The 24,902-nt window shown below is 33.7% G+C and overlaps 2 protein-coding genes across 2 annotated transcripts in view; both read right to left on the bottom strand.

Annotated features, from left to right (window-relative positions):
• Positions 1–272: 272 nt before the first annotated feature.
• Positions 273–15,025, bottom strand: LOC121407580 (dysbindin-like). The gene is made up of 12 exons (XM_041598721.1): positions 14,916–15,025; positions 11,091–11,192; positions 10,467–10,514; positions 9,849–9,890; positions 8,820–8,873; positions 8,387–8,447; positions 8,060–8,192; positions 5,687–5,819; positions 5,091–5,113; positions 3,931–4,071; positions 2,210–2,599; positions 273–1,723 (listed from the first exon to the last, which is right to left on the bottom strand). The coding sequence occupies exons 2-12, from the start codon at positions 11,144–11,146 to the stop codon at positions 1,575–1,577; spliced, it is 1,230 nt and encodes a 409-aa protein (XP_041454655.1). The 5' UTR covers positions 11,147–11,192; positions 14,916–15,025; the 3' UTR covers positions 273–1,574.
• Positions 15,026–19,313: 4,288 nt separating this feature from the next.
• The window catches only part of LOC121409691 (sperm receptor for egg jelly-like), a 36,804-nt gene continuing 31,215 nt past the window's right edge, over positions 19,314–24,902 (bottom strand). Inside the window, exons 18-20 of the mRNA XM_041601599.1 lie at positions 24,335–24,652; positions 22,982–23,130; positions 19,314–20,164 (exon numbers count right to left, since the gene is read on the bottom strand). Of these exons, the coding sequence (XP_041457533.1) occupies positions 19,898–20,164; positions 22,982–23,130; positions 24,335–24,652 (734 nt within the window). The 3' untranslated portion in view covers positions 19,314–19,897. The remainder of the gene's footprint in view (positions 20,165–22,981; positions 23,131–24,334; positions 24,653–24,902) is intronic.

The raw sequence follows: 24,902 nt of genomic DNA, 5'->3' as shown, positions 1-24,902 counted from the left end.
CATAGTCATTATTGCAGCACCAAAAATCCAAATACATTCTCATCAGCATTGATATCAAACACTTCCTCAAAGTAATTCCAATTTACAATGACAGAAGATTATATATAATATGACTTTAAAAAAATACCAAATTGGAATGAACTTCTGATGATATATTTCAATTTCACTGGTCACAGAAGACAGAAAATTCTTGTTTCCTTTTAACAAATAATCAGAATTGGTCATAGCTCTCACACACCAGTGTGGTGATTCTAGCTATCAGCTTTCCATTCTTTTTGCCCAAGGCGGAGTTAAACACAGGGGGCGATATTCCGATAATTAAACCTAGGTTTTATCCCTCGTCTAATCTACAGTTTTAAATCACACTTCTATAGAATACTGGGCTTCACATTACTTCTTCAATATTTGTGGCGATTGTCATTTTATGACTCATGTCATTTTATGACTGAATTAAATTTGTTTACAAATTTTGCAGCAGGATAAGCATAAGTTTAATTGGTGAATGAGTTGACAACTAGCGTTCCATAAAAGTGTGGTCTAAGTTAACCCAGGTTTAACTAAACCATGGCTATCAGAATATCATATACAGTACATGTCAAAGACAAGAAATATGGAATTTCTTTAGCTATTAAAACAGAAAATAATCAGGTTTATTTTTAGGGGCCCGTTGCAGAAAGAGTTTCGATGAAATGCTACTCAAAAAATCAAACACAACTTCATTTTCAACCAATGATACACACATATTGTGGACTTGTGCATGTTCTTTTTTAAAAATTTAAATGCAAACTCTTTCTGCTATGGGCCCTTGACCTGACAGTAGCAATCACCTTCACACCAGGTGTTTTAAAACCTACTGGGTGGTATTCTAATAGCCATGGTTTAGTTAAATCTGGGTTAACTTAATTCATACCAAACTTTTACGGAATGCCAGTTGTCAAATCATTCACCAATCAAAAATTATTCTTATCCTGCTACAAAAAGTTGGCAAAAAATGAATTATGAGTCAGGAAATGGAAAGAATAGCAAAATTACAAAAATAATTAATTTCTAAGATTTTATGTTTTATTTTCCATAAATATGGAAGAAATAATTTGAACCCTAGCATTTTACACTAGTGAGACCTGGGTGTTTTTTAAATGTTTCCTCCAACAAGTTGCCATATCTGACAACTTTCCTTGATTCTTATTGGCTGAGAAGCAATGTTACTATGGTAACTGTCAGATAAAACAGGATTTGTCAGATAAAACGTCAGACAACTCCTTTCATGAGTGTTATATTAAAAAGTATCTTTGGTTGCCCATCGCCCACAGTAAAATCTGTGTTATGACTAATGAACCTTTATATTCAACAAATTGGCTCACATAGTCACTGTCTCACTACCAAATAATGTTTAGACTCGGACTGCAAATTTACCCGAGTATCAGAGATGTAGTATAGCACTATTACAGGATTTTCAAGAGCTTTCCATCAAATTTAGAGTCAGCAAATCCTAAAATAATCTCTTGGAAACTGACAAATCTCTGCCTTCAACACAGAGCGGTGGGACTATCATCCATGCAAAATCCAGTGATCTGCTATGATTTTGATGTTGATTCTTCTGCATCTTCATCGGGGGTTCCAAAGTCGTCGTCTTCTTCCTCCTCCTCTTCTTCCTCCTTGAGGCCGTCTCTGGTAGCGGCATTCTCTGGATGTTGTTGCTTGTCCTCTGAGTTTTCTGTGGAGTCTACAAAGAATCAAGAGGAAAGAAGAATGTTGCTCAATAATAAAATACAGTCATGCCAAATTCACTGCAAGTCTTAAATCATAGTTGGATAGTGGAAATATGCTGCTCTTACATTTTCAGTTGTTGTTTGACATGCCCTACCAGTGGTGGATCTAGCCAGGTCAGGTCAAACACATTTTTTATTTACTCAAATATATAAACACTTTTAACACAAAATATAATTAATATGAATTATACAAAATCATTTGTCATAAAAATACATATCTGTTAACAAAAGAAGTCTTGGCTGTTGATAATGTGATTGCAAACAGACTCGACAAATTTATCGCAAACAATATCCAGGGGCAGCTAAAAAAGCACCCAGCCACACCCCCCTCTCCCCCTGGGCTAGATGATCGGGTTACGGGTAAAATGGACCAAACTTATGTGTACTTTGAATATCCAATACCTGCAAGTATTACTAATTACAGATACATCCAAGCTTACCTTCTTCTCCATCCTCTATACATGTTTGTTCTTCACTTATATTGGCTTCATCTTTGGATTCTGTGACCTCTGAGTTCACAGAATCACTTCCTTTGGACTCCTCTGTTAGTTTCTCATCTCCACTCTGTCCTATCCTCTCTTCTCTCTTGTCCAATGAGGCAACGCCTTCCACTTTAGCTGCAGCCTCCTCTTCATCCTCATCATCACCATCATTACTCTCATCATCCTTCGTCACTGGTACCCTTTTTCTGCTAGAGCTCCTACTGACTTCCTCGTCCTCATCGTCAGGTCCCAGGAAGTCGTCCAGAGCTAGTTGGTCATCCCTATCGACGGTTATCTCAAATTCATCCAGTCTGTTCTCCAGTTCCTGAGAGGATTGGGTCACTGGAGCTGTGTAGGGGATTGAATACAGAAAATAGAAATGTGGCTGAAGGCGATTACTACCCCCGTACTGTGACAACTGCCTTATTGCCATGAAATACTACTACCAAGGAAATGAATTTTTTTCTGCAGTAGTATGCTTCAAACATTTCCCAGATTTATTGCCACATGATATGCTGTTACAATGGCAACACAGTTTGTGACACATTTGATAATGAACCTTGCATATATCCATTCCTGGGCCCTGTCTTATGCAGAGTTACGATCGATCCAATCAATCGTAACTATATGGAAATCCATCGATGTCATAATTTTTTCTACAGGAAATTTGAAAAATGTCCTTTGTAAACAAAGGAAAATACACAAAATTGTCAAGATATACTTTCTGGATATACATTCATATCTAGAAATTTTTTGAACAAGCATGCATTTCATTTGTTGACTTTGCTGGCTTTCCAAAGTTGCGATTGATCGGATCAATCAGAACTCTTTGTAAGACAGGCCCCAGATGCCTGTGATCTCATGGGGAGTCACAGGATATATCACACATAGCTGTGTTTTTTTTACATAGCATCTTTGCAAATCTGTCTCGGCAGCAAGAGGGTTCTCTTATGACTTTTTTAAAGACCATTGACAGATCTTCTTTCAAATGCAATCACATGAAAAAATCAAAACATTGGGAGGGGGGTTCTTATTCATAGACAGGTGGTCCTTATTTTTAATTAAAGTCGATTTATTCATTTCCAGTGTAGAATCATCATTTATCATTTATTTCAGTCAGTACTTTCCCTCTTACGAATACTGACTCTCACACCACTTCTTTCTGTCAACCTCCTCAAAAACGATTAGATATAAATATTAAAGATAAATTCCAGTTTTGGTAACGATCTCAAAATGACTTTTTACAGAATCTGATATAATGACCACCCAAGTGTCTGTTTGTATGAATAAAAATATGTGCCAAAGGATCCTGGAAGAAATTGTGTAATTGCTGAGAAATAAGCAAAATAAGCGCGGATTCGGTCACTTCCGTCGGGTCTTTATTCCAGCAATAATAATACACTGTCCCACGTGTGCCTATATCTGTGTTGGTAATCTTCAGTGTGAACGTTTTTCAGCGTAGATTTCAAGATTTCACAAAGTTCAGTTTATGTAACTGTACCAGATCTAGATCCTCGATGATATTCTGACAATCAAGCCTGGTTTTACAGACTTTCTCATGAAATCAGTGTTTACTGCAACTACTGGAATTTCTCTTTAATACAATATAAAAACATATAATCAACAACAATGATGGAATAGATAACTGAACTCTGAATAAGTGGATTTGATGGTACTACCTGACATTTTTCCATGAGTTTTGTAATGGGCCATGTCAGCAGCAAAGACTTCTTGGAAGGCTTTCTGTCTCTCCTTCTTCTTAGCATCTTCTCGGTCTTCCAGTCGACGGAACTTCTGGTTGTATTCATCCAGCAGACGTTCTGACAAGTACAAGGTGTGTTTAGTGCACATTTACATATCATAGACAGTAGAATTTCTGGGGGGGGGGGGGGGTGTTTCACAAAGATTCACAAAGATTTAAGCATGACTTAGAGTTACACTTAAATATCTAGTTGTGTGTAGTATACAAGGCATGACTGCATTGGTCAGATCATGCGAAGAGGACACTCACTACTGTGTATTGATCAATAAGATCAGTGGCGGATCGTGACCCGGAGGAGACAAAGCATTGTTCACAAACAATACAGTGCCCCTCCAATCATTGTCTCCTCCGTGTCATGGTCCACCACTGAATAAGATTGTGCCTTGCATATCATGTATGGGTTGGTATTTACGTGGGACTTGAAGTCATGCTTAAATCTTTGTGAAACAACCCCCAGGACAAGGTCCTTGGGACCAAACAATCAAATTGTCATCATGGTTACAGAAGGGATCGTGATATGTCAGGTTTAAGAAAGATGAGAATACGAAGAGTGGGAACCCTGGGCCCCATTTCATTAAGCTATTATCAGAGGCAAGTCACAAGATACAGTTATAAGCTATTGAAACCGGAAACTTGATGGCTGAAAGCAAATTTGTAATACAAGTTCATCGTTATTACAAGTTCCAAGAAACTGGGTATAGAAATATTGTTAATAAGAATAATGTTATATAAAATCTCTTCATTTGGGCCCAAATTAAAAAAAGGTTTTCCATGAGCTATTCAGATTCAGTGTATAATTGCACTTGATGTAGCAAAGTCATTGAGAAAGGTCCGATGATAAAGGTGCACTTACAAAAAAGGGTGCTAAACTTTCATGTGAATTTAGGGCACATGAATTCAGTGCACTTTGCAAAAAGTGCAGTATGCAAAAATCATAGATTCTTTCTTTTTCACAAATTTCATGAATTAGGCACTGAAATATTCCATAAACTAAATATAATTGGCAAACAATCAAAGAATTGTATTAAATTAGAAACTCCTCACAGAAATTTTTACAAACTTCTGAATATAACTAACCTCTTCTCTGTAACCTCTCTTTTCTGTAACATAAAATATGAATATAGAAACAACTTTACTCAGTGATTACTGTGCAGAAATGAGGGTATTGCTATTTTCTTTTGAAATTTTGTTGTTAGTGACAATGCTGCAACTACAAAGGATGGTTTGAATAAATAAAGGATTGATATAGCGCACATATCCATCCACCTTGTTAGGTGCTCAAGGCACTCCTATATTATCCAAGCTAAGCTAGTCTACCAATTCCGGTGCTCACAGCTCTTTTAAGGAACTACTTCCTGCTGGTACCCATTTACCTCACCTGGGCTGAGTGCAGCACAATGTGGGTAAATTTCTTTCCTGGATCCATTAGTGACCTAAACCCACAGAGAAGTTATTGAATCTGTTATTGATGTCATGGACTAGATACATTTCATGCAATAATGGATTCCCTCACAGAATTTGTACATGTTGATATTCTTCAGCTGTGTAAGCCATTATTCCAAATGCCCTAGATATCATGGTTTTGAATGGTTTATGATAGAAAAATCAAATCATATTAAAGGGATTACACAACTGTTATTCATAAACCAACTGAGAGAATGTTTCCTACTTACGATTTCTGCTCCTTGTATTTCATGAATTCTGCCAGTTGTATCTTCTTGTTGCCAAGCAACTCCTCCTCCTCACATGTATCTTCAAGACCCTCCAGCATGCTTTCTATTTCCTCAAAATTAGCTTCCAATTTACCTGTAGAGGGATATCATTATTGTGATATATATATAATCCAGGAAGGCGTATCTTAAAGCAGTTTGTAAGTTATACAGTATATGACTTTAAAGGAAAGAAATGTAGTTGCAGCAAAAAACCTGGGCCCCATCTTACAAATAGTTGCAACTGATCCCATCAACCTCAACTATGGAAAGCCAACAACGTCAACATCTAAAATGCATGTTAGTTCAAAATGTTTCGAGATATGCTATATATTCATACATCATTTTTTTGGGGGGGTGAAAATTCAATGTGCTTCTCTTTGTTTACGAATGATATTGTGCAAATTTCCTGTAGGAAAAAAATTTGGCATGGATGGATTTCCATACAGTTGGGGTTGATCGGATCAATCATAACTCAAGACGGGGCCCTAATATCATGGGAAGTCTCACATCATGGGAGATCTAGATCTGGTGGGTGTTTCATTAAAGCTGTTCGTAAGTTAAGAGTGACTTTAAGACTGACTGGTGATCCTTTCTTACGAAGTAAATAATCACCAATGAACATTTAATGGTGAATATAATTTACCGCAAGACAGGATCACCAGTCATTCTTGAAGTCACTCTTAACTTACGAACAGCTTTATGAAATGGCCTCCAGGTGAGTGTTTCATAAAGCTGTTTGTAAGTTAAGAGCGACTGGTGATCCCTTCTTGCGGTAAGTGGTATATTGAATCGGCGATGATTTCGCGCGTAAGAAAGGATCACCAGTCGTTCTTAAAGTCACTTTTAACTTACAAACAACTTTATGAAACGGCAATCTGGTTTGTTAACATAAACCTAACTCTGTGAAATGATGAAATCTAAGCTGAAAAGTAACTACACTGGAGATCACCAACAAAGATATTAAGCACATGTAATATTATTGCTAGGCCTTGGGAAAAAGACCCTGACATTAGGGTAGAAGACCACGCTTCTCTTCTCAGCAGTGACACATCTATACCAGAATCTTTTGCACATATTTTCAATTTATGTATATAAACACTTTGGTAGTTGTTCTATTGAATTCAGTTTAACTTATCTCAGATTGTTAACGCAACTGGCATTTATTTAAATGACTGGAAAATGATTTCGGGACTACGAGCTAAATCAGATTCTCAAATCATTTTTTTTTATTGCCCATATTAAAGCTGATTTAAAATGTGATCTTTCCACAATCATTAAATTTGGTTCATATATCAGACAATTTTGCACAACTTCTTTCACAGCTGCACCCCCCAAAAAATAGTAGTAATAATGATGACAATGATGATGGTTATAATAGTAATCCTTTGACTACACTTCTGCAATGAAGATTTAGCTCACCACAAACCTTATAGTTTTTGCTGGCAGCTTTGAACATATAATTCAAAGGGTTCGCTGTAACTCCATCTATTTTTAAAAAATGTGATTTTGAATGCCAAAAGCAATTTGGTCACGATAGGGTTAATATCTCTCATTTTCATCAATTTATCAAACTACACTCTTAAAGTGATTGGTTAACATTAGTTTGACTTTTAAAAAATCTGAGCTAGAAGGTCACACTTGTCACCTGTGTCTGTGATATGTTATAAAAATGAAGCCCAGAAAAAATTGCGTTCGAAAATAATTATTTAGTGCTTCAAAAATTGAAATATAAAGTGACCGCAAACACGATCTTAATTTCATCCCATACACTTATGTGTACTATTTAGGCGTCTATAAGACACCTATTTACAAAATCAGGGTTTGCCTTGTAGTTTTAGCTTTTCATTCTCAATAATGGTTGTTTTCAGGGTTTATTAGTTCTAATACATGCACTTGTACACATGTTTCATCTTGTTTTGAGAATTTTTTAAATCGGCTGCTCACAAAGTTAAACAATACCTTTAATGTTCACTATTGCAACTTAGCTTAAGAGAGAGAGGATCATTATCAGGAGGCACCTATTAAGTTGTTTTTTCCCCCGTACTTAATGTCATTCACAAAATTTAATTTACAAGACCCTCATAACGATAAATTGATAAACAAAATACACTCTCTAAATGGGAAAGAAAATTATGGTAGAGCAGGGGAGCCTTTCATGAAAGGACTTGTCAGACGTTTTATCCAACAAGTACTGTTTTATCCGACAGTTACCATAGTAACAGTGCTCTGCCAATCATAATCAAAGAAAGTTGTCATAGCTGACAACTTGCCGAAAGAAAATGATGACGAAACGCTCCCCAGGTATGAATTGGAGCTGAAAATATAAATACCTACCTAATGTTACTGCTAGATTTTGGATCTGCGTCACCATGCCTGGTACTTCTTGAAGTCTAGTCTGGAACTGTTTCCAGACATGGACCTGTTTGTCATGATGCTCTACCAACTCTAAGATAACCTTGTCACTTTTCTGTGGTATACACAAAAATTAGAACACCAATGATAAAACATGAAATAGATATCAATACAAATACATGTATCAAAAACTTATTAAAAGTGATGCCTTTTTCATTCAGAATGACTATAAATGAACTATCATTTCAGTCACAAAAGAGGTTTACATTTGATTTATATATGTGTGATAATCAGAAAGCTTAAACATACCGTAGCCTTTTCTGCAGAAAATTCAATATTGACATGTAGCTGAGTCCACATCTGTTGAAACCTTAAGAATTAGAAAAATATTGAAAACATAAGTACTTTCAAAGCAATTCTTTTATCAGAACCATTTTCACAATTACAATAAAAAAAAATTTGATACAGGCAAGTCCTTTATAAAATGAATTCCTGTATTGTATTATTATTTCTCTTTAGTTTGATTCATTAAAAAAATATCATTTAAACATTGTATTAAGTGCTAAATAAATGTTGCATATCATTATTATTGAACAAAGACAAGCCTTAATAATTGTAATGAAAATTATATTAGAAAACCCACAAAGTTCCTCACTTGAAGGGGAGTGTAAATTAAAATTTACTTTATGAAAGGATCAACTGTTGAAATTACATGTTATTTTGATTTTCTCTTGCAATTTACCTGTTGAGGATTTCATCACCAGCATCAACACATTCTGGTTTAAGAGATGCAAGGCTGGGGGAAATGAAATAAAATGGGGATTAGTTCCCTGTTTAAACATCTAGACTTTGTCAAAATAGTAGCATTTTAACATGTACCTACTATACTTCTTTAATTCTTTGGTTTATTACATGCTAACATCCCACTCCTCGCAAGCTCATCTCCAATTTAATGAATGTTGATCGAATATTAATTATATCACCTTGTCTGTTAAAAAAAGTCATGTAGACACCAGCTAATTTGCCTCCCATTTGTTTTGTTATTCATTCATTTCAATAAGCAAACAAATATCACATCATCTTGGTTTTACACTTGTCTTTAGTTCATAAAGGTCAGAACAGGAGCTAGTGCGTTTGGAGTAGCATCATTTCAGAACTTGCGTATTTTCTACTGGTTAGTTTAAAAATTTAGCTTATTAAAATTCAGTCTCATGGCACTTCTGGTATTGTATTCACCAGAGAAAATTGTTGCATAAAAGTGAGCCAATGCACATAATCTTGCACATTTTAAATAAAACAAGATGATAGTTACTGTAGCAAGTCAGATTATCAAGTGCCTTTAAAGGGTGTGATGGACCTTTTTATCAATCTTTCTTTTTCAATACCCTTTTTTTCCTTCTCTTCCTATGAAAATTCAAGTTTATTCAGAAGTTTGATTATACATGTATGTTTACGTTATTTCTATTTTACATTGTTTTATGTGGGCACCAGCCAATGTGGAGAACCTCTCAATAGAAAGTTCTTTTAGGTGATTCCCAGGCCCAGGAACTGGCTGGTGCTCAATTTATATTTTCCTTGTAATGTTTCTACTGCATTTGCCATTATGTTATTATCTTGCTTGGAAATAAATAGATAAACAAACAAATAATAAATAAATAAACAAGCTCTAAACAGACCATTCATCTCACTCCTTATATAATTATAAAGCAATATTTTCAGAGACCACTGCAAAAGACTAAAATGATTGCAATAAAATGATAAGTGGTCTTACTCAGCTGTTTTGCTGTCAAGGACATGCAATTCACCAGGCAGTCTAAAATGGAAAATAAGAAAGTAAATATATATTTATGGATACTCACAAATAAATGTACATTCAAGAGGATGTTTCAATGATCCGTAAAACTTGAGAAAAATATCTTGATTGACAGCTGTTACAATTATGGTTTAAGACATTCTTAACGCAGAAAAGGTTTAAGTATCAAATTTCTTATAGGCAATGACTTTTAGCAAAAAAATTGAATGCACTGTCAGAAAATATAAAAAATCCCATTCTAATACCAAATCATTGATCTTCTAATCTGTTAATTAATTTGCATTTAAGTCACAACATCAAAATCAATTTTACACATTGGCATCTTGAACAATTTGAAAATAGATATTCATACTTTGTTCGACATGTTATTATGAGACAAAGACTGTTCCCAAATTTATATATCGAAAAATGAATTATGTTATAAAGAGATTTTGCTTTTGTTTCCATGTTCCCATATTTTTTTACCATTCAAGCCCTTTTGCCAAAATAATTGAGCTAGGAACTTGTGCATTATACTGAAATAGAATGGTGTCCATTGGATTAAATAAAAAAATAATTGGAATAAATGCAACTCACTTCTTTGATCGTCCAACTTCTCTGGCCTTCTCACTCAGTGACTTCAATCTGAAAAATATACAAATAAAAATTCATGAAGTGAATCATGCATGATTCAATTAAATATAATGAATTTATCTGATATTCAAAGGGTGTAAATACCACTGACTATGTTTTTTATTTTCAGACTGATGATGAGGTTTGAACCTTGAAAGATGTTCTGTTCACTATAATGTTACGTTTTCTTCATTATTTTTGTTTTCAAATTAATAGAAAATATTGTTCTCACATAGAGATTGTGTCAGAGCATATTTCACAATGTGAATTGTTGCAGTACCATCAGTGTTGTAATTACTTTCTTAAAAAGTTAGATACCTTTATCCAAGTGAAATTGAAAAAATAAAAATTTTGGAAATCAAACTTTAAAAAGAAACAGGACTGCATGATATTGCATATGTGGGTATATAATCATCACCAGCTTTAGCATTCCATAACTTAGTTATTTTTCTTATCAGATTTCAATGAATTTTTCAGTGGTTTTACTTGTTTAGTTTGACCCTTCTCTGCTGAAAGGAACATTTTCAACCTGGATTACACCTTCACAATTTCAAAATTTTTCAGAAATTGAAATTGATTAACACTTACCCAGCATTTAAATCAAGCTGAACAGAGTGAATCTTCTCTTTGAACTGATCAAACATCTTGCTGAAATAGCTCAAACTTCATGGGCCACTTCCAAACAGTGTACTAAAATTGAGAGCAAAACAAGATGGAATTCTATAAGAGAATGTTACACATTTTTACATTGACATTTTGTACTTGTTGAATGATTTAAAAAAAAATCAATGTTTACCGTTAAAGTAGACTGATAAATAGGTCTATTTCTGTCACACATTTGCTCTGCTGAGACTCCGTCAATAGCCCAATGACGGCCATTGGGTTCATACTTCATAGTGGTGGAGCTCCGCTGACGCTTTAACTACATGCAGGCCTACAGAGTCTATGGAGAAAAGGGTGCGATATTGCACCCTCCTTCATTAGAGGGGAAAATTGAAGAAATTATAAAGATAAATTTATATTAAATACAATCAGTTTACCACCTTTCTGAAAAATATGCTCGAAAATAGCGAAGTTTTATGAAAAACAATCTATCAGGATCAGCCAGGTTCTTCTTCAATCGCCGTCAGCTACAGCTGAACGTAAGGATGCGCCAGCGGATTAGCTGGCACGTTTGTACGCTCAGCTGTACTACTAGTACTCCTGCGCTGACAGCAATCGAAGAATAGTCTCAAATGTAAGTTTCCCTTATTTCATTACATTTTAAGTTAATAAAGATGAATTAAAAAAAAAATGAGTATACTCCAATGCTGACACAAGTCACAAACATTGTCATAATAAAAGGAACAGACCTGCACACAACTCTGTCTCTGATTTAGTCATTAGATTTAGTGATAATCTTACTACATACTTGAGTGCAGGGAAACATAAACCGGTATATGTGGTATTGTCGCCTATGACTATGAGATCCATACATGTAATGGGTGGACCTCATTGACATTGGTACCATAACCTTGTTCATTGAATGAGTGATTGGTACTAAGAGTGGTCCTAAGCACTTGTTCACTGCTACCACCCTGCCCAGGGGCGGATCCAGCCTTCGCCAATAGGGGGGGGCCCGGAATTTTTTTTCAGCCATATTTTCCCCGATCGGCCACTCGAATATGATATCTGCCGGGATTTTGGGTTTCTTTAAAGGGGTAGTCCTATTAGTCACTTCTTTGCTTTATTCTTATGAATAAACATAAATATATAATACCATAATCATTATTTATATAATGCGAGCGCGAAGCTCGGGGGGAATCTTATGTACTTTTTTCTAAAAGTTTTGAACATTCTGGGCAATCCTGAAAAAAGATAAGTATGCAAGTGAATAATTATTACGAACGTGAAGCGCGAGCAGAAATGAACTGATGGAAAAGGTACTGTTAAGGACTTGCTTGCAGTTAGCCATGAAGATGTTACATATTTTTAAAAACCAAATAATGCGAGCGCGAAGCGCGAGCTGAAATTTTTTGACATGTTTACCTAAGGAATGGAAATTCTAAGCACTTTTGTAACTTAACATAATAGGTATATAACTAAACGATTGGTGCGAGCGCGAAGCGTGAGCAAAAAATTTCGTGATTTAGACCTACTGAACGAGACACTCTATTCAAGTTTTGTAAATCATGAAAAGGATGAGGAAGTGGGGATCTTCCTAACATTAATAATGCGAGCGCAGAGCGCGAGCGGAAAATTTTTATATACGTTTTGAGCTGATCGAAAACGTATTTGTTATGGACTGCTTGAACTTAGCCATGAAGACATTACATTTTATTTCAACATTCAAATATTGCGAGCGCGAAGCGCGAGCTGAAAATTTTTGACACTTCTACCTGAATAATGGAAATTTTAAGCACTTTTTGTAATCGTGGAAAGGATAAGACAAAAACTGAACATTATTGATGCGAGCGCAAAGCACGAGCGGAAAAATTCTGGACACTCTATTCATGTTTTGTAAATCATGAAAAGGTTAAGCTATTGGAAATTTTCACACATTAATAATGCGAGCACAAAGCGCGAGCAGACAATTTTTTATATTGTTATCTGAAACTGGATATTTATTTGGAGAACAAGCTGCGTATCTGAATAAACGTGTGTTTGAGATATTCGACCTAGAATTTGGGTACTCTAAATACCTTTTTTTACCATGAAAATCAATAAAGCGAGCGCAAAGCGCGAGCTAAAAATATATGATATTCAGATCTGAAAAGGGGTCACTTTAAGCTCTGTATTGCAAGCACTTTGTGGAAAAATTGTGAGGTGAAAAAGGATAACAGTTAAAACAGAGCTGATATTTTCAATTATTGTTGCTTTGAGTTTTGACATAGGACCGGGATATTCTATAAGGACATTATGTCATCATAAGAAAATGATGACTATCTTCCTATTTCTCTTCCTAAGCATGAGAGCGCAAAATCTATTAATATTATGGCCTGAAAACTGGACATTTAAAGCACTTTTGTAATTATGCATAAGATGCATGAGTTTAAAATCTATCAATGCGAGCGCAAATCGCGAGCAGAAATTTATGATTGTCATCAAATGGTGATTTTAAGTAGTTTGTTTTAGAATATTGAGATATACATAACTCACTAATCAAAGTGCAAGCGTGCAGCGCTAGCTGATACTTTTTGACAATCTGACCTAAATAGGGATATTTTGAGAACTTCATGGAATACAGGAAAATATTAAATAGGTAACTGACAAATCAAATTTTGTGAGCGCGCAGCGCAAGCATAAATTGGTAATATTCAGACCATAAAACAGAATTTTTTACACTTTTAAAAAATCAATTTGTAAATAAAACAAAATAATGAAAGTTCAATTTCCCAGCTGAAATATGTTTTGTATATTGACTTCAGAATTTGATATTTTAAGGTCCATATTGAGCAAGATATCACCTAAAAGGCAATGCGAGCGCAAAGCGCGAGCGAAAATTTTATATCCCGACATGAAAGATTAAACAAAAATTAATTTCAAAGTCTTCCCCTTATCTTATTCACTCATCTTCCTCCTCTTATGCTTGCCTTCCTTCTTTTCTCCTCTCTTTTCCCTTTTTCTTTTTTCCTTTCTTTTCCCCTTTTTTTTGCTCCGCCAATAGGGGGGGCCCGGGCCCCCCCCCTGGATCCGCCTATGCCTGCCTGTGGCCTTGTGGGGAATCTACAGGTAGGACTATGGTATGTCAATGTGCACAGACTCTGCCACAGAGCACATACTTTAAAAATAATTGAAATATCACTTTTGTGACCAAAATTACTAATTTCCATACAGTTGCAATTTATTTTTCATTAGTAACTTGGGAATAATTTTTGTATTCACGAGAGCGCTCAAAAACTTGAACTTTGGGCATATTTTTGTGTACGCCCTCTATTGGTGGAAAGTAATATGGCAAGAAAATTTTCATTTTTTGATCTCTATTTTTAATTAAGAAAAAAATTATTAAAAGAATCAAATTTAAATCAGAGCAAAGTTGTATGATTATAATAACTTAGTGTAATGGAAACTGTCAGTGTAAAAAAAATCAAGCATTTGCCCCAAAGAAAGAGAAAATAAGCCAAACATTGCCACCCTTATTTTGCCACACATGGAGATATAACTGAGAACAAGGTTATATCATAACCTTGTTCATTGAATGAGTGGTCCTAAGTTAAATAGGTTGACACAGCACAGCAATTGCCAGGCAAATAAAATGTACAGCATGCAGCACGAAGCATAACGGGTGGGACTGAAACTAGTAGAATTCTATTGCCAGATCGAGACTGCTGTTTATGCTACCGTAGCTTGAACAAACAATCAATATCAAACACTTTACTTTATATAACAAGGTATCCTTTCTCTACTTGAAATAATACAGCAAGAGAAAATTACCTGTCAATCGGGGCAATTTGTTACCACTAACCTCGAGAACTCCGCTACGACCGCGGTTACAGCGAGATCGATGCATGCACGATCGAGAGTTTCGTCAGCCAGACCAAAACCTTCGGTTTCTGTTAATACCGGTACTTGTTCCGCTGAACTCCTTTGGTATGGCTCCACTCACCAAATACAGAGGATAAATTAAAAGAAAGTTTAAAAACTCCTCGAAACAGACGGTTTCCAGCTGTCTAGAGCTTTGCATGCAGCGATGTACCTTAGATCTAAGTATTTATGCCCATCACATGCAGTGATTAACCCCCCCCCTCGATCGTCAAATTGAAGTTAAGGAATGTTAATTAAAGGGGTATTCCAGGCTGAAAATAATATGGTTCAAACAGCTATCAGTCAAACAAAACACTAAAAAATGATCCAAACTGATCAGTATTTCTATATCTATGCATGTGTTCATAAATATTTAATTAGCAAATTGATGTCATATCCCCCACTTGTTCTTTTGCATTTATTTTGTATGAAATTATGATTATTCAAATTCATCCCCAAGAATGAAAAATATTAGATTGACAACTGATAGAACTTGAAGTCTTATTTTTATTATAAGGGTGATATACATACATAATTCATGTAAAACATAAGAAAACAGACAGTGGGAAAATGTCATACATACACACACACAATATACACAGGACAGCGATTAGTAGAAGTAAACTTATCATATATATAGGTGTTTGTACTCATGAGCCTAGGTAATGAATATTCATGATTTTCATAAAACTATTCACAAGAAATTGCTTAACTTTATAACCCTGTTATTTGTAATCAGATTTTGAATGAAACTTTCACCATTTCGCACAATTATTTTTTTTCTGTATAGACATAATTACTTTCAGACCCAGAGTACCTCCGGTTAATCCCCCCCCCCATGCAAAAAAAAAAGAAAAAAAAATATATTGCAAATTCTTCAACCCTTTAGCAGGAACAATATTATTGAAGTAATAGTAGCAGCAGCAGCAGAATCGAAGTAATATATTATAGTAGTTGTGTTTTTTTGCCAGAATAAAAGGGGTAACAGTATAATAGCATATTTTTTAAATAAATCTAAAAACATTTATTAAATCAAATTCCTGGTGGATTTAAGAAAGGAGAATTCAGTCATTGAATTCATGGCAGCTTGCATATAATTTGTTGTGCCAAAATAATGCAAAAAATGCCGTAACATTATTATTTTTTCATGTGATTTTGATGAGAGTGCTCTGGGGCTGTTTTATAAGACTAGTGTTACCCTTTCATGTGCTATTGCCCATTATATGTAGCTGGCATAAGAACATGTTCCAGTCGTAGTTTTTAAAAAGGAACATAACTTACAAACTGTTTCATAAAACACATCCCTAGCTGCAATGGTTGTTTAAGTTATTCTATCAATTAACCATCAATATATACTTGAATCAAGTCCCCTTTTAATGATCAGAATCATATTTTTCCTACATGTTTAAGTCTGTAGAAGGAAGTAACTTGAGCACAAATATAAAGAGTATGCACACATAGCACTTAGGAAGTGTAGGCAAAAGGTTGCTTTAATTATAAATCAAACATCTTCGGGAGGGGGGGGGATTTCATACAGCTGTTCTTAAGAGCGAATTTAAGAACTGGTGAACCTTTCTTGCATGCCATCTCCAATGAACATATTGGTGCATACCATTTACCACAATTTACCAGTCAACATACAAACTACTTTATGAAACATCCACCTGGGCTTGAGTTAATATCACTATTTTTCATATTTTTAAAAATTTCATGACAAAACATGCATATGTTCACAAGAATATCAAATCATAACTTTGACACAATTTGTTTCATATAGTTTGTCTTTATTCACATTTTCTTCAACAAAGTTAACCAAATAACATGTCGGAATGGAAGGTATGAATGAAATAAGATATTGCAAATATTAAGTTGTCATTAATACAATGATACTTTATCACCACCAAAAACTACCTTAAAGCTTGTGTATAGTTTTCGTAAATCCACCAAATGCACCTATCACTATTCCAATTCATTGATAGCTAATATGAATGGATATGCCCTATAACAGTTATGATGTGGAGGATATGAAATGAAAATGTGTTTTACAGGATAAATTTTGCGATTTTACATGGAAATTTAACTTGATCGGGTCACCCGATTTGTCTGTAACTTTTGGATATCTAATCACTAAATTTATAAGATAAGTGCTTGAATGCCCATTTTTTAAATTTAAAACAAGCATCGCCGAGAGAGGGCGCTATATCCAAAATTTGAATATTTGAAATTTTCTCAGAGAAGTGCAGTTGGAAAAATATCTAACGGTCTCTACGCTTCAGCAAGACTGTCATATTAGATGATATTCGATTATCAATCACATTATTGACCCTTTACCAAAGCTATACACAGGCTTTAAATAAGGTGGTGAATCATGTTATGTTGTACAGCATAAAAATATTCATTTTAGAATACCTCTTGTCTATATAAGAATTGATCCGAACTAATGATGTCATAAATAGGAAAATATAAAAGAGACACATGTGGGATTTACAATTAATATTTAAAAAACACAATTATTCAACAATTGCATTAGAATCCATCTTTTGAAACAAAACATTAATGATGTTCAACCCATCAATCAACATTACAGTAAATTCAAGACAAACTTAATTAGATTTCATAGATTGGAGGTGGATTTGTCCCAGAGTTGTTCAACCTGTGATTGAGTTGATCAACCTATGGTATATCATTCCATACAATTATGACTGCATGGTTTAATATTTCACATAAAATGACACAATTTACACTTAAATATTGTTCTTATGTTTTCACTTTGCAAATTCATCATGACAGTTGAGTTACTTTCATTTTAGAAAGTAATCCATATATAGACACTATTATGCTTGATTAGAGAGGAAATTACAAAGATGTTTAAACACATGCATCATACTTATATAGACAAACTTTTTGAAAGCATATAATGTACATTCACATTTATTTGTGTTAACTTATAAAAGCCTGAACTTAGTAAACTTAACCCTGAATAATTTTGGCCATGTATGATAAAATAAACAGCCATAAATCTCAAGTCATTTGCAGCAAACAATACTTTGGAAAGAATGACACAGAAAAGGGTCAATTTTGATTTCAGTATGAGTATATTACTGTCCATCCTCCTCAAACATCTATCATGCAGCAAAACTGGAAATTGAATGTATATGTATCTATTATTTAGCAGACCCTGGTATTAGAGAATGGGAAGATAAATATAATCCTAACATACACCACACTACATTGTATGCTGAATATTCTACTAATTCTATCACTGGAAAATCAAAACACTAACAATTTGCATATTCATGAGAATGAGGATTAAAAAAACTCTTGTATATGTATGTATATATATACTATATTTGCACAATACACTGGGTGGGATTCTGATTGCCTGGTTTAGTTAAACCTGGCTTAACTCATTCACCAATTCAAAAATTATTCTTATCCTGCTGCAAAAAGTTGTCAAAAATAATTCAATGATTCGAAAAATTGGAAGAAAATGAACATACCAAAGTAGAATGAATTTTGATTATTTTTTGGGTACATTATAATTGCCATCAATATAAGAGATGTAGGCCTATTATGAAGCCCAACATTCCATAGAGGTGTGGTTTAAAATTCTAGTTTAGACTAGGGATAAACCTAGGTTTAAGAATACTACCGATTATGTTTACAGTATTTTACGTTAATAATGCAGGAAGAATCAAATTCTGTAGCAAACACTCAATACTCATTCTACATATGACAGTAAATGTAATAGCAATTTTAGCTTTATATCATAATACATCATGCATGGGTTGACTAATTCATGAGCATATGAATTGAAAATTTGATGAGCATAGACATCACATCTTTAAAAGCACAATATTTTTATAAGCATCTCAATTTTCCCTTTAATTTCCCCAAGTTATCATTTTCTGTATTTTGGTTTTATTCAATTTACCATTATGTAGAAAACAATTTTATTTTATAAAGTAATACTAGAAAAATACACCTTTCCTTCATCCATGCTATAATAAATTATGCTATTATTCTAATCTCATAAAAAGCTACTCTTGAGTTCAATACTTTATGTAGATATTAACACTATAGGGAATTAATTTGTTATCATTAACATTATCATCATTATCTTTATCATTAAGATTATCATTATTATTACCATTAATAATTTCATCATTAATTTTATAAAATAACAAACATTATAAATATATTACTATTAATACTGTTATTATTCTCATTATTACATTACCATTAATGATATTATTATAGTTATTATTTACATTGACTTTATAATTAACATTATCATAAATATTATATTACTGTTATTATCATCATTATTACTTTTACATGAATGCATCAAATGAAACTCAGAAAGTACTATATGTTTATATCTTTAAACACTTCCTTGTTGTAATAAGCTAATGTAATGAAATGTCTACAAAAATAGATATATGATCTTATGAAATGGGAAAATCCTTAAAAAAATGCTCAGATGTGGTATTACTATGCTCAACAATATTTTGTGTACAAATTCAATAGGATATAATGCAGCCAAAACTATCAGAGACAAATACTCCTGTTTGTTATTGCCCTCTTACACACACAAGAAAATGTTTACCCATAAAAAGTCACTTTAAATGTTTGCACAAAATAAGTTTTGTCTTTAGTTCTGCAGACAACTCATGAGATCATCAAACATGGATTCATATTAATATAACAAATTTTTGAGAGGTTAATAGTTCAAATAGATTCATATATCAATGGGATGATTTGACTTACCATTTCTGATCACTATAAAATTGATTGTGAGCTTCACAATCCGTGCCTGATTGATGCATAAAAATGGGGCAAAGCTGCTATTTCTTGTAATCAATGTTATAGTCACCAAATTTGCTACAATGCTACCTATCAATGAAAATTTTTATCCCAATCAAACATCCCATACATATCAAAATTAGTAAGCAGTATGAAAAATAGCCTATTACGACCCAAAGGAAGAAGTGCAAGCCAGGATGTTCGTCGTCATGATGATGACTGTGACTGCTTTCAACAGGCATGGGATCGTTGAAAATAGTGACTTGGCTCGGTGGGACAAGAACAGAGACTCCCAAGAAAGTCAGATGATTGCATTGGCAGTGGGTTGAGGAAGGATTAGAGAGAGGACCGACCTGTAAAGAATGAATGATAAAAAGCAAAATAACACTTGACTATCAGCAGGAACGGAAATGACCAGGCCCATTGTATAGTTAATAACATTTCATTTCCATTTTCAACAATTAGGGTGATTCCATACGTGTCGTACGGGACATTTAGAGAATATTTGACAGTTTTTTTACAAGAAAAAACTAAACATATTCCAGTAACTATAGATAATCATCAAGTACTACCAGAGTGTTAGAAAAACCAATACTTAACATGACTTGAATTCCCATCCTGTATAATACAGATTTTAAATAGTAATGTGTCGTACGGACGCAGAAAAAGTGGCTCTTTTAGAAACCTCAAGTTTGTACTCAAAAATCTTTGAGTTGAGCAGATAAATTTCATAGAAACTGAACTCAAATTGACATTCAATTACCCAAGAACAAACACATCTATAAAAGAAAGCAAAATAAACATTCATGAATAAATAAAGCAGGTTATAATTTTCGAGAACATTGTGGCGTACGGGACATTCAAAATGTGTCGTACGGGACATCTCTAAATTGAAGCCAAACTTTCTTACTTTATGTCTCTTTGACTTCTTCAATCACATTATTTGGCTGATGATAATGATAATCCTATCAAACTAAGATATTCATTACGTTAGAAACCGCTATTAGCTGAATATTTCAGTCAATATATCATAAACAAAATAATGTGTTGTACGGGACACTTCTGTGTTGTACGGGGCACTTGCGTGTTGTGCTGGGCAGCCTGAATAAAAAAAATGAACTTTTTATCAATCAGAAGGAGCATTGCCCCTAAATTCTTCCTTTTTATGAAAAATCTTTTAATAAGTAGTCATTCAGGACAATATAATTAAGTAACCTCAATATATACAATCGGGAGCAATATGTTATAATTTTTTCATGATGGGAAATGTACAAGTGTTCACAGCATTTTGTACGAGCTGAAAAACTTGAGGTTTTGTGTGAAGTTATATTTTAGTGAATTAATTGATGATTTCCAAACACTATTCAAACAATGAATGAATGAAACTTTGTGTAAATTACGGGGCTAAAATGTTATAATTTTTTTATATAAAATGTATATCTACATGATATATGTCACAACTGTCACTTGTAATTCCACAAAATATTTTTTTTTCTAAAGAAATGCGGTTCTACTTTTTCAAACCCATCTGCATTTCATGAAACCATATGGTTTGTCTTATTTTCCACATTTTTTTTTAACTTGAAAAAAGTAAAGTTTCAATACTGTATATAAAAAATAGTGATCATCAAGGGAAGTCCAAATAGATGATCATGATGATTGATATATATTTTTTTTTACATCTTATAATAATTCCAGATTAGAATGCAAGAGGAAGTCATTTTCCAGGCTAGGTTGAAATAATTATAAAGGTTTTCTTTTCATGCTCAATGAAAAAAAATTAACCTGCTCTGATCAGTGAAAATCACAAGTTTAGCTAAAGGGATTCACAAAAGAATAAGCCTACATGAAATCAATTGAAATGTTTAGAATCACCTATTTCATGTTCTATGGAGATAAACAAAGTACTTTTTCAGTTCACTTTATGTTAAATCAATTAAATGAAATTAAATATGCCTACTATTTATGGTTTCTGAATCCAAATCCTGCAATTAAATGCATTATTATATTGTGTGTCGTACGGGACAAATTTTAATAGGACAATAATTGAAAAATGAAGGGCATTAATTAGATCCTTATGGGATAAATCGATCACCCATGAGTCAAAGAAAGAGAAACTGATTTTATGAAATTGCATCATCAAAAATAAAATTGTAGGAAAAACTTTTGCATTGTCATGTGTCGTAAGGGACATTGCCAAATATAGGTTCTGAAAAATCAGGGCTGCCCCTATTATGGATCATGAAAATGTTGTAGATATTATTTGGAATATTCAATGATATATTATTCTATTGACCTGCAATATTTTCAATCTTCTCGTGCTTTGCAAATAATTGTTTCAGGCGGTGTTTGTACTTGACTATTCAATTAGCAAAATTATTGAAAATTTAAAATTCCATTGTTTCCCCCAATTAAAACTATATCTGTCTTCACTTTTGGTTAAAACTCATAATTTTCATAAAATTTAGGTATCATAGTAACATATTACACTACTTATGACTTATTGAAAGCATGTTGAAATTTATGATATTTTTGAGGTTCTAGTGTGGAATCGCCCATTACAGTTTTGTACATTGTGACAAATAAATAACAAAATATATATTTCAAGTATCCCTGTACCAAAAGGTTGGAAATGGAGGAAGCTGCTAAAAAGCAGAGCTTGTTGAGTGAAGCCTCCTAATAAATATTCTTGTAGTTACATAGCATATACAAACATCAATCCTAGATCATTCATTGTAGAGGTTTATATCGTCCAATCAATCACAAATTATCATATAAATAAGTACATAGATTATTACTATGACTGGCATAGAATTACTAAGAATTAACATTACATTCTGAGCAATTAAAATATTGATAGCATATGATGAACAAGATAGTCAATAATGTACCTATTAGAAAGAAGGTGTACGAAATTTTGAAGAAAAAGAAAAGGTAATGGCAAACTGATTTCAAGCTTAGAATGTAATTCATAATGTTAATGGTATACATCAATTGGTTCCATTTAAAAAATCTTGTTAACACTGGTCAAGAAAATATATCACAAACCTGCTTTCAATTAAATTGTTACTAAAAAGTAGATCTGATTATAATATTTGTTTTGGGAGTTTAATGAGATGGGGTGTTACCAACTAGATTTCAAATACACTACACCCATGAAGATCCCATACCTTGCATCCTTCGCTGTCCCATCCTTCTCGGTCTTCATGCCAAAAAATACACTGTAAGGTGTGCATGAAAACAGAGAGTGTGATGTTGTCATCTTCATACTCGGGCTGATCTTTGCCATCATGCAACCTTAACATGATCCCATTTGAGGCTGCATCAAACACAGACGGAAAAAAATGAAGATGAGCATAGAAGTTATTTCTTAAAATCTTTTTGATGATGCAGGCTTGTCTTCTAGACAAAAACTTCCTCAATTAATGGTGTATATAATTCATGAATACTTATTTCCTATTAATGATTTTTAATTCATTTATTATCACCATTAGAAATAATATTGGTATTGCAAACAAAAATGATATAAATCATTTATATATACTGTAAGTACTACCTGTTATTTCATTTTAATTTCATTCACTATCATCATAAAATGAACCGTGATTCAAATTTTCTGAGGCAATTGATTATTTGTTTATTATTTTATTGATTTTTCCTTCTTTTAAAGTGCAGTAAAGTTTAATTGCTATTATCAGTTTTAGTGATAACGGATAAGAATCCAAACTGATTGACTACTTGTAGTACAATTGTTAATTCATGATGAGGAAACTTTACATTGAATAGAAAAGCATCCACTCGAACACTGTCCAGAGGAAAGCAGTAATTCAATAAAATTAATGTGTTGATTTGTTAATAGTCATAATTATGTGGAATGATATAAAAATAATACACTTCATTTAGGGTATATGTACAAATTACATGCATGAGGACAGGAGACATTTGGAACAGTTCTGCTTTGGGAGTTTTCAAAAGTGTGTGTGTGCAATTATTCTAATGTTTGAGCAAATGAAGTGTATTATTATTATTTTCATTGTATGTTTTGCAAGATAATGATGTGGCTCCTTGTTATTTGATGAACTATCCTTATTTCAAAACCATCAAGGTCAATGAGACTATTCATTGGTACCACTCATTAGAAAATTTTCCTATTGGATTAAAATAAATGACTGGTCACATGCAGAAGTGTACGCAGGATTTTTTTAAGGGGGGTCAAGCTGAATGAAATGTTGACAACCAAAAGTTTTTAGGTCATTTCCTACCCCCCCCTCAAAAAATAATAATAATTAGTCAAGTAACCCCCCCAAAAAAAACACCACCACTAATTTTATGTTGTTTCGTACCTCAAAAAAGGTCCTCACAATTTTTTTAGGGGGGGGGGTTTGGGTATCAAAAAAATTTAAGGGGGGGGGGTTGAACCCCTGTAACCACCCTCTGTGTCTGCCACTGGTCACATGGAAGATTTCAGCCAAAGAGGATCCACATCACCACTTTAAGAGAAGTATATCATTACAGATACCCACCACTCAAATCATTTAAGGGGATATTCCATGTGTAATTAGCAGGACTATCAACTGGTGTATTATCAACACTCAAAATTAGATGACTTCCAAGACAGCTTGGCTCCTGAGTATTGTTAATAGCTGTACAGACAGACAGGACCACCAAGGGCTCAGTCTCAGCCAAGATTGTAAGGTAAAGGGCGCCCTCCTCAGGCAAGGACGAGTGGTCAATAATAACTGAAGCCGAGGCATTCTTCGTAAGGTGCACCGCAATGGGATTGGTCAAAAGAGTGTCTCTCATTGGTATTTGGATATCGATATCCGCAGTCAATTCATGGACTGTAGTTGATTGAAATGAATAGATAGTTGCTGTAATTATAGAAGTTTCAATTAGTAACGAAATTACTGCATCTATTTCAATACACTTTGTAAATTCTCCCAACGGGAATTAGAATAGAGAAATGATAAAAAAAGGCCAATAACACATTTTCAAACTACTAATTTTCTCCAAACAATATACAATCAACATAACTGATTAGTGGTTTTGTAAATTTCCCAACTTTTCCCATAGAAAACACACGCTCATTAA

Source organism: Lytechinus variegatus, chromosome 2 (assembly GCF_018143015.1).
Source record: "Lytechinus variegatus isolate NC3 chromosome 2, Lvar_3.0, whole genome shotgun sequence".
NCBI classification, from domain to species: domain Eukaryota; kingdom Metazoa; phylum Echinodermata; class Echinoidea; order Temnopleuroida; family Toxopneustidae; genus Lytechinus; species Lytechinus variegatus.
This window is presented reverse-complemented; position numbering and strand designations above follow the sequence as displayed.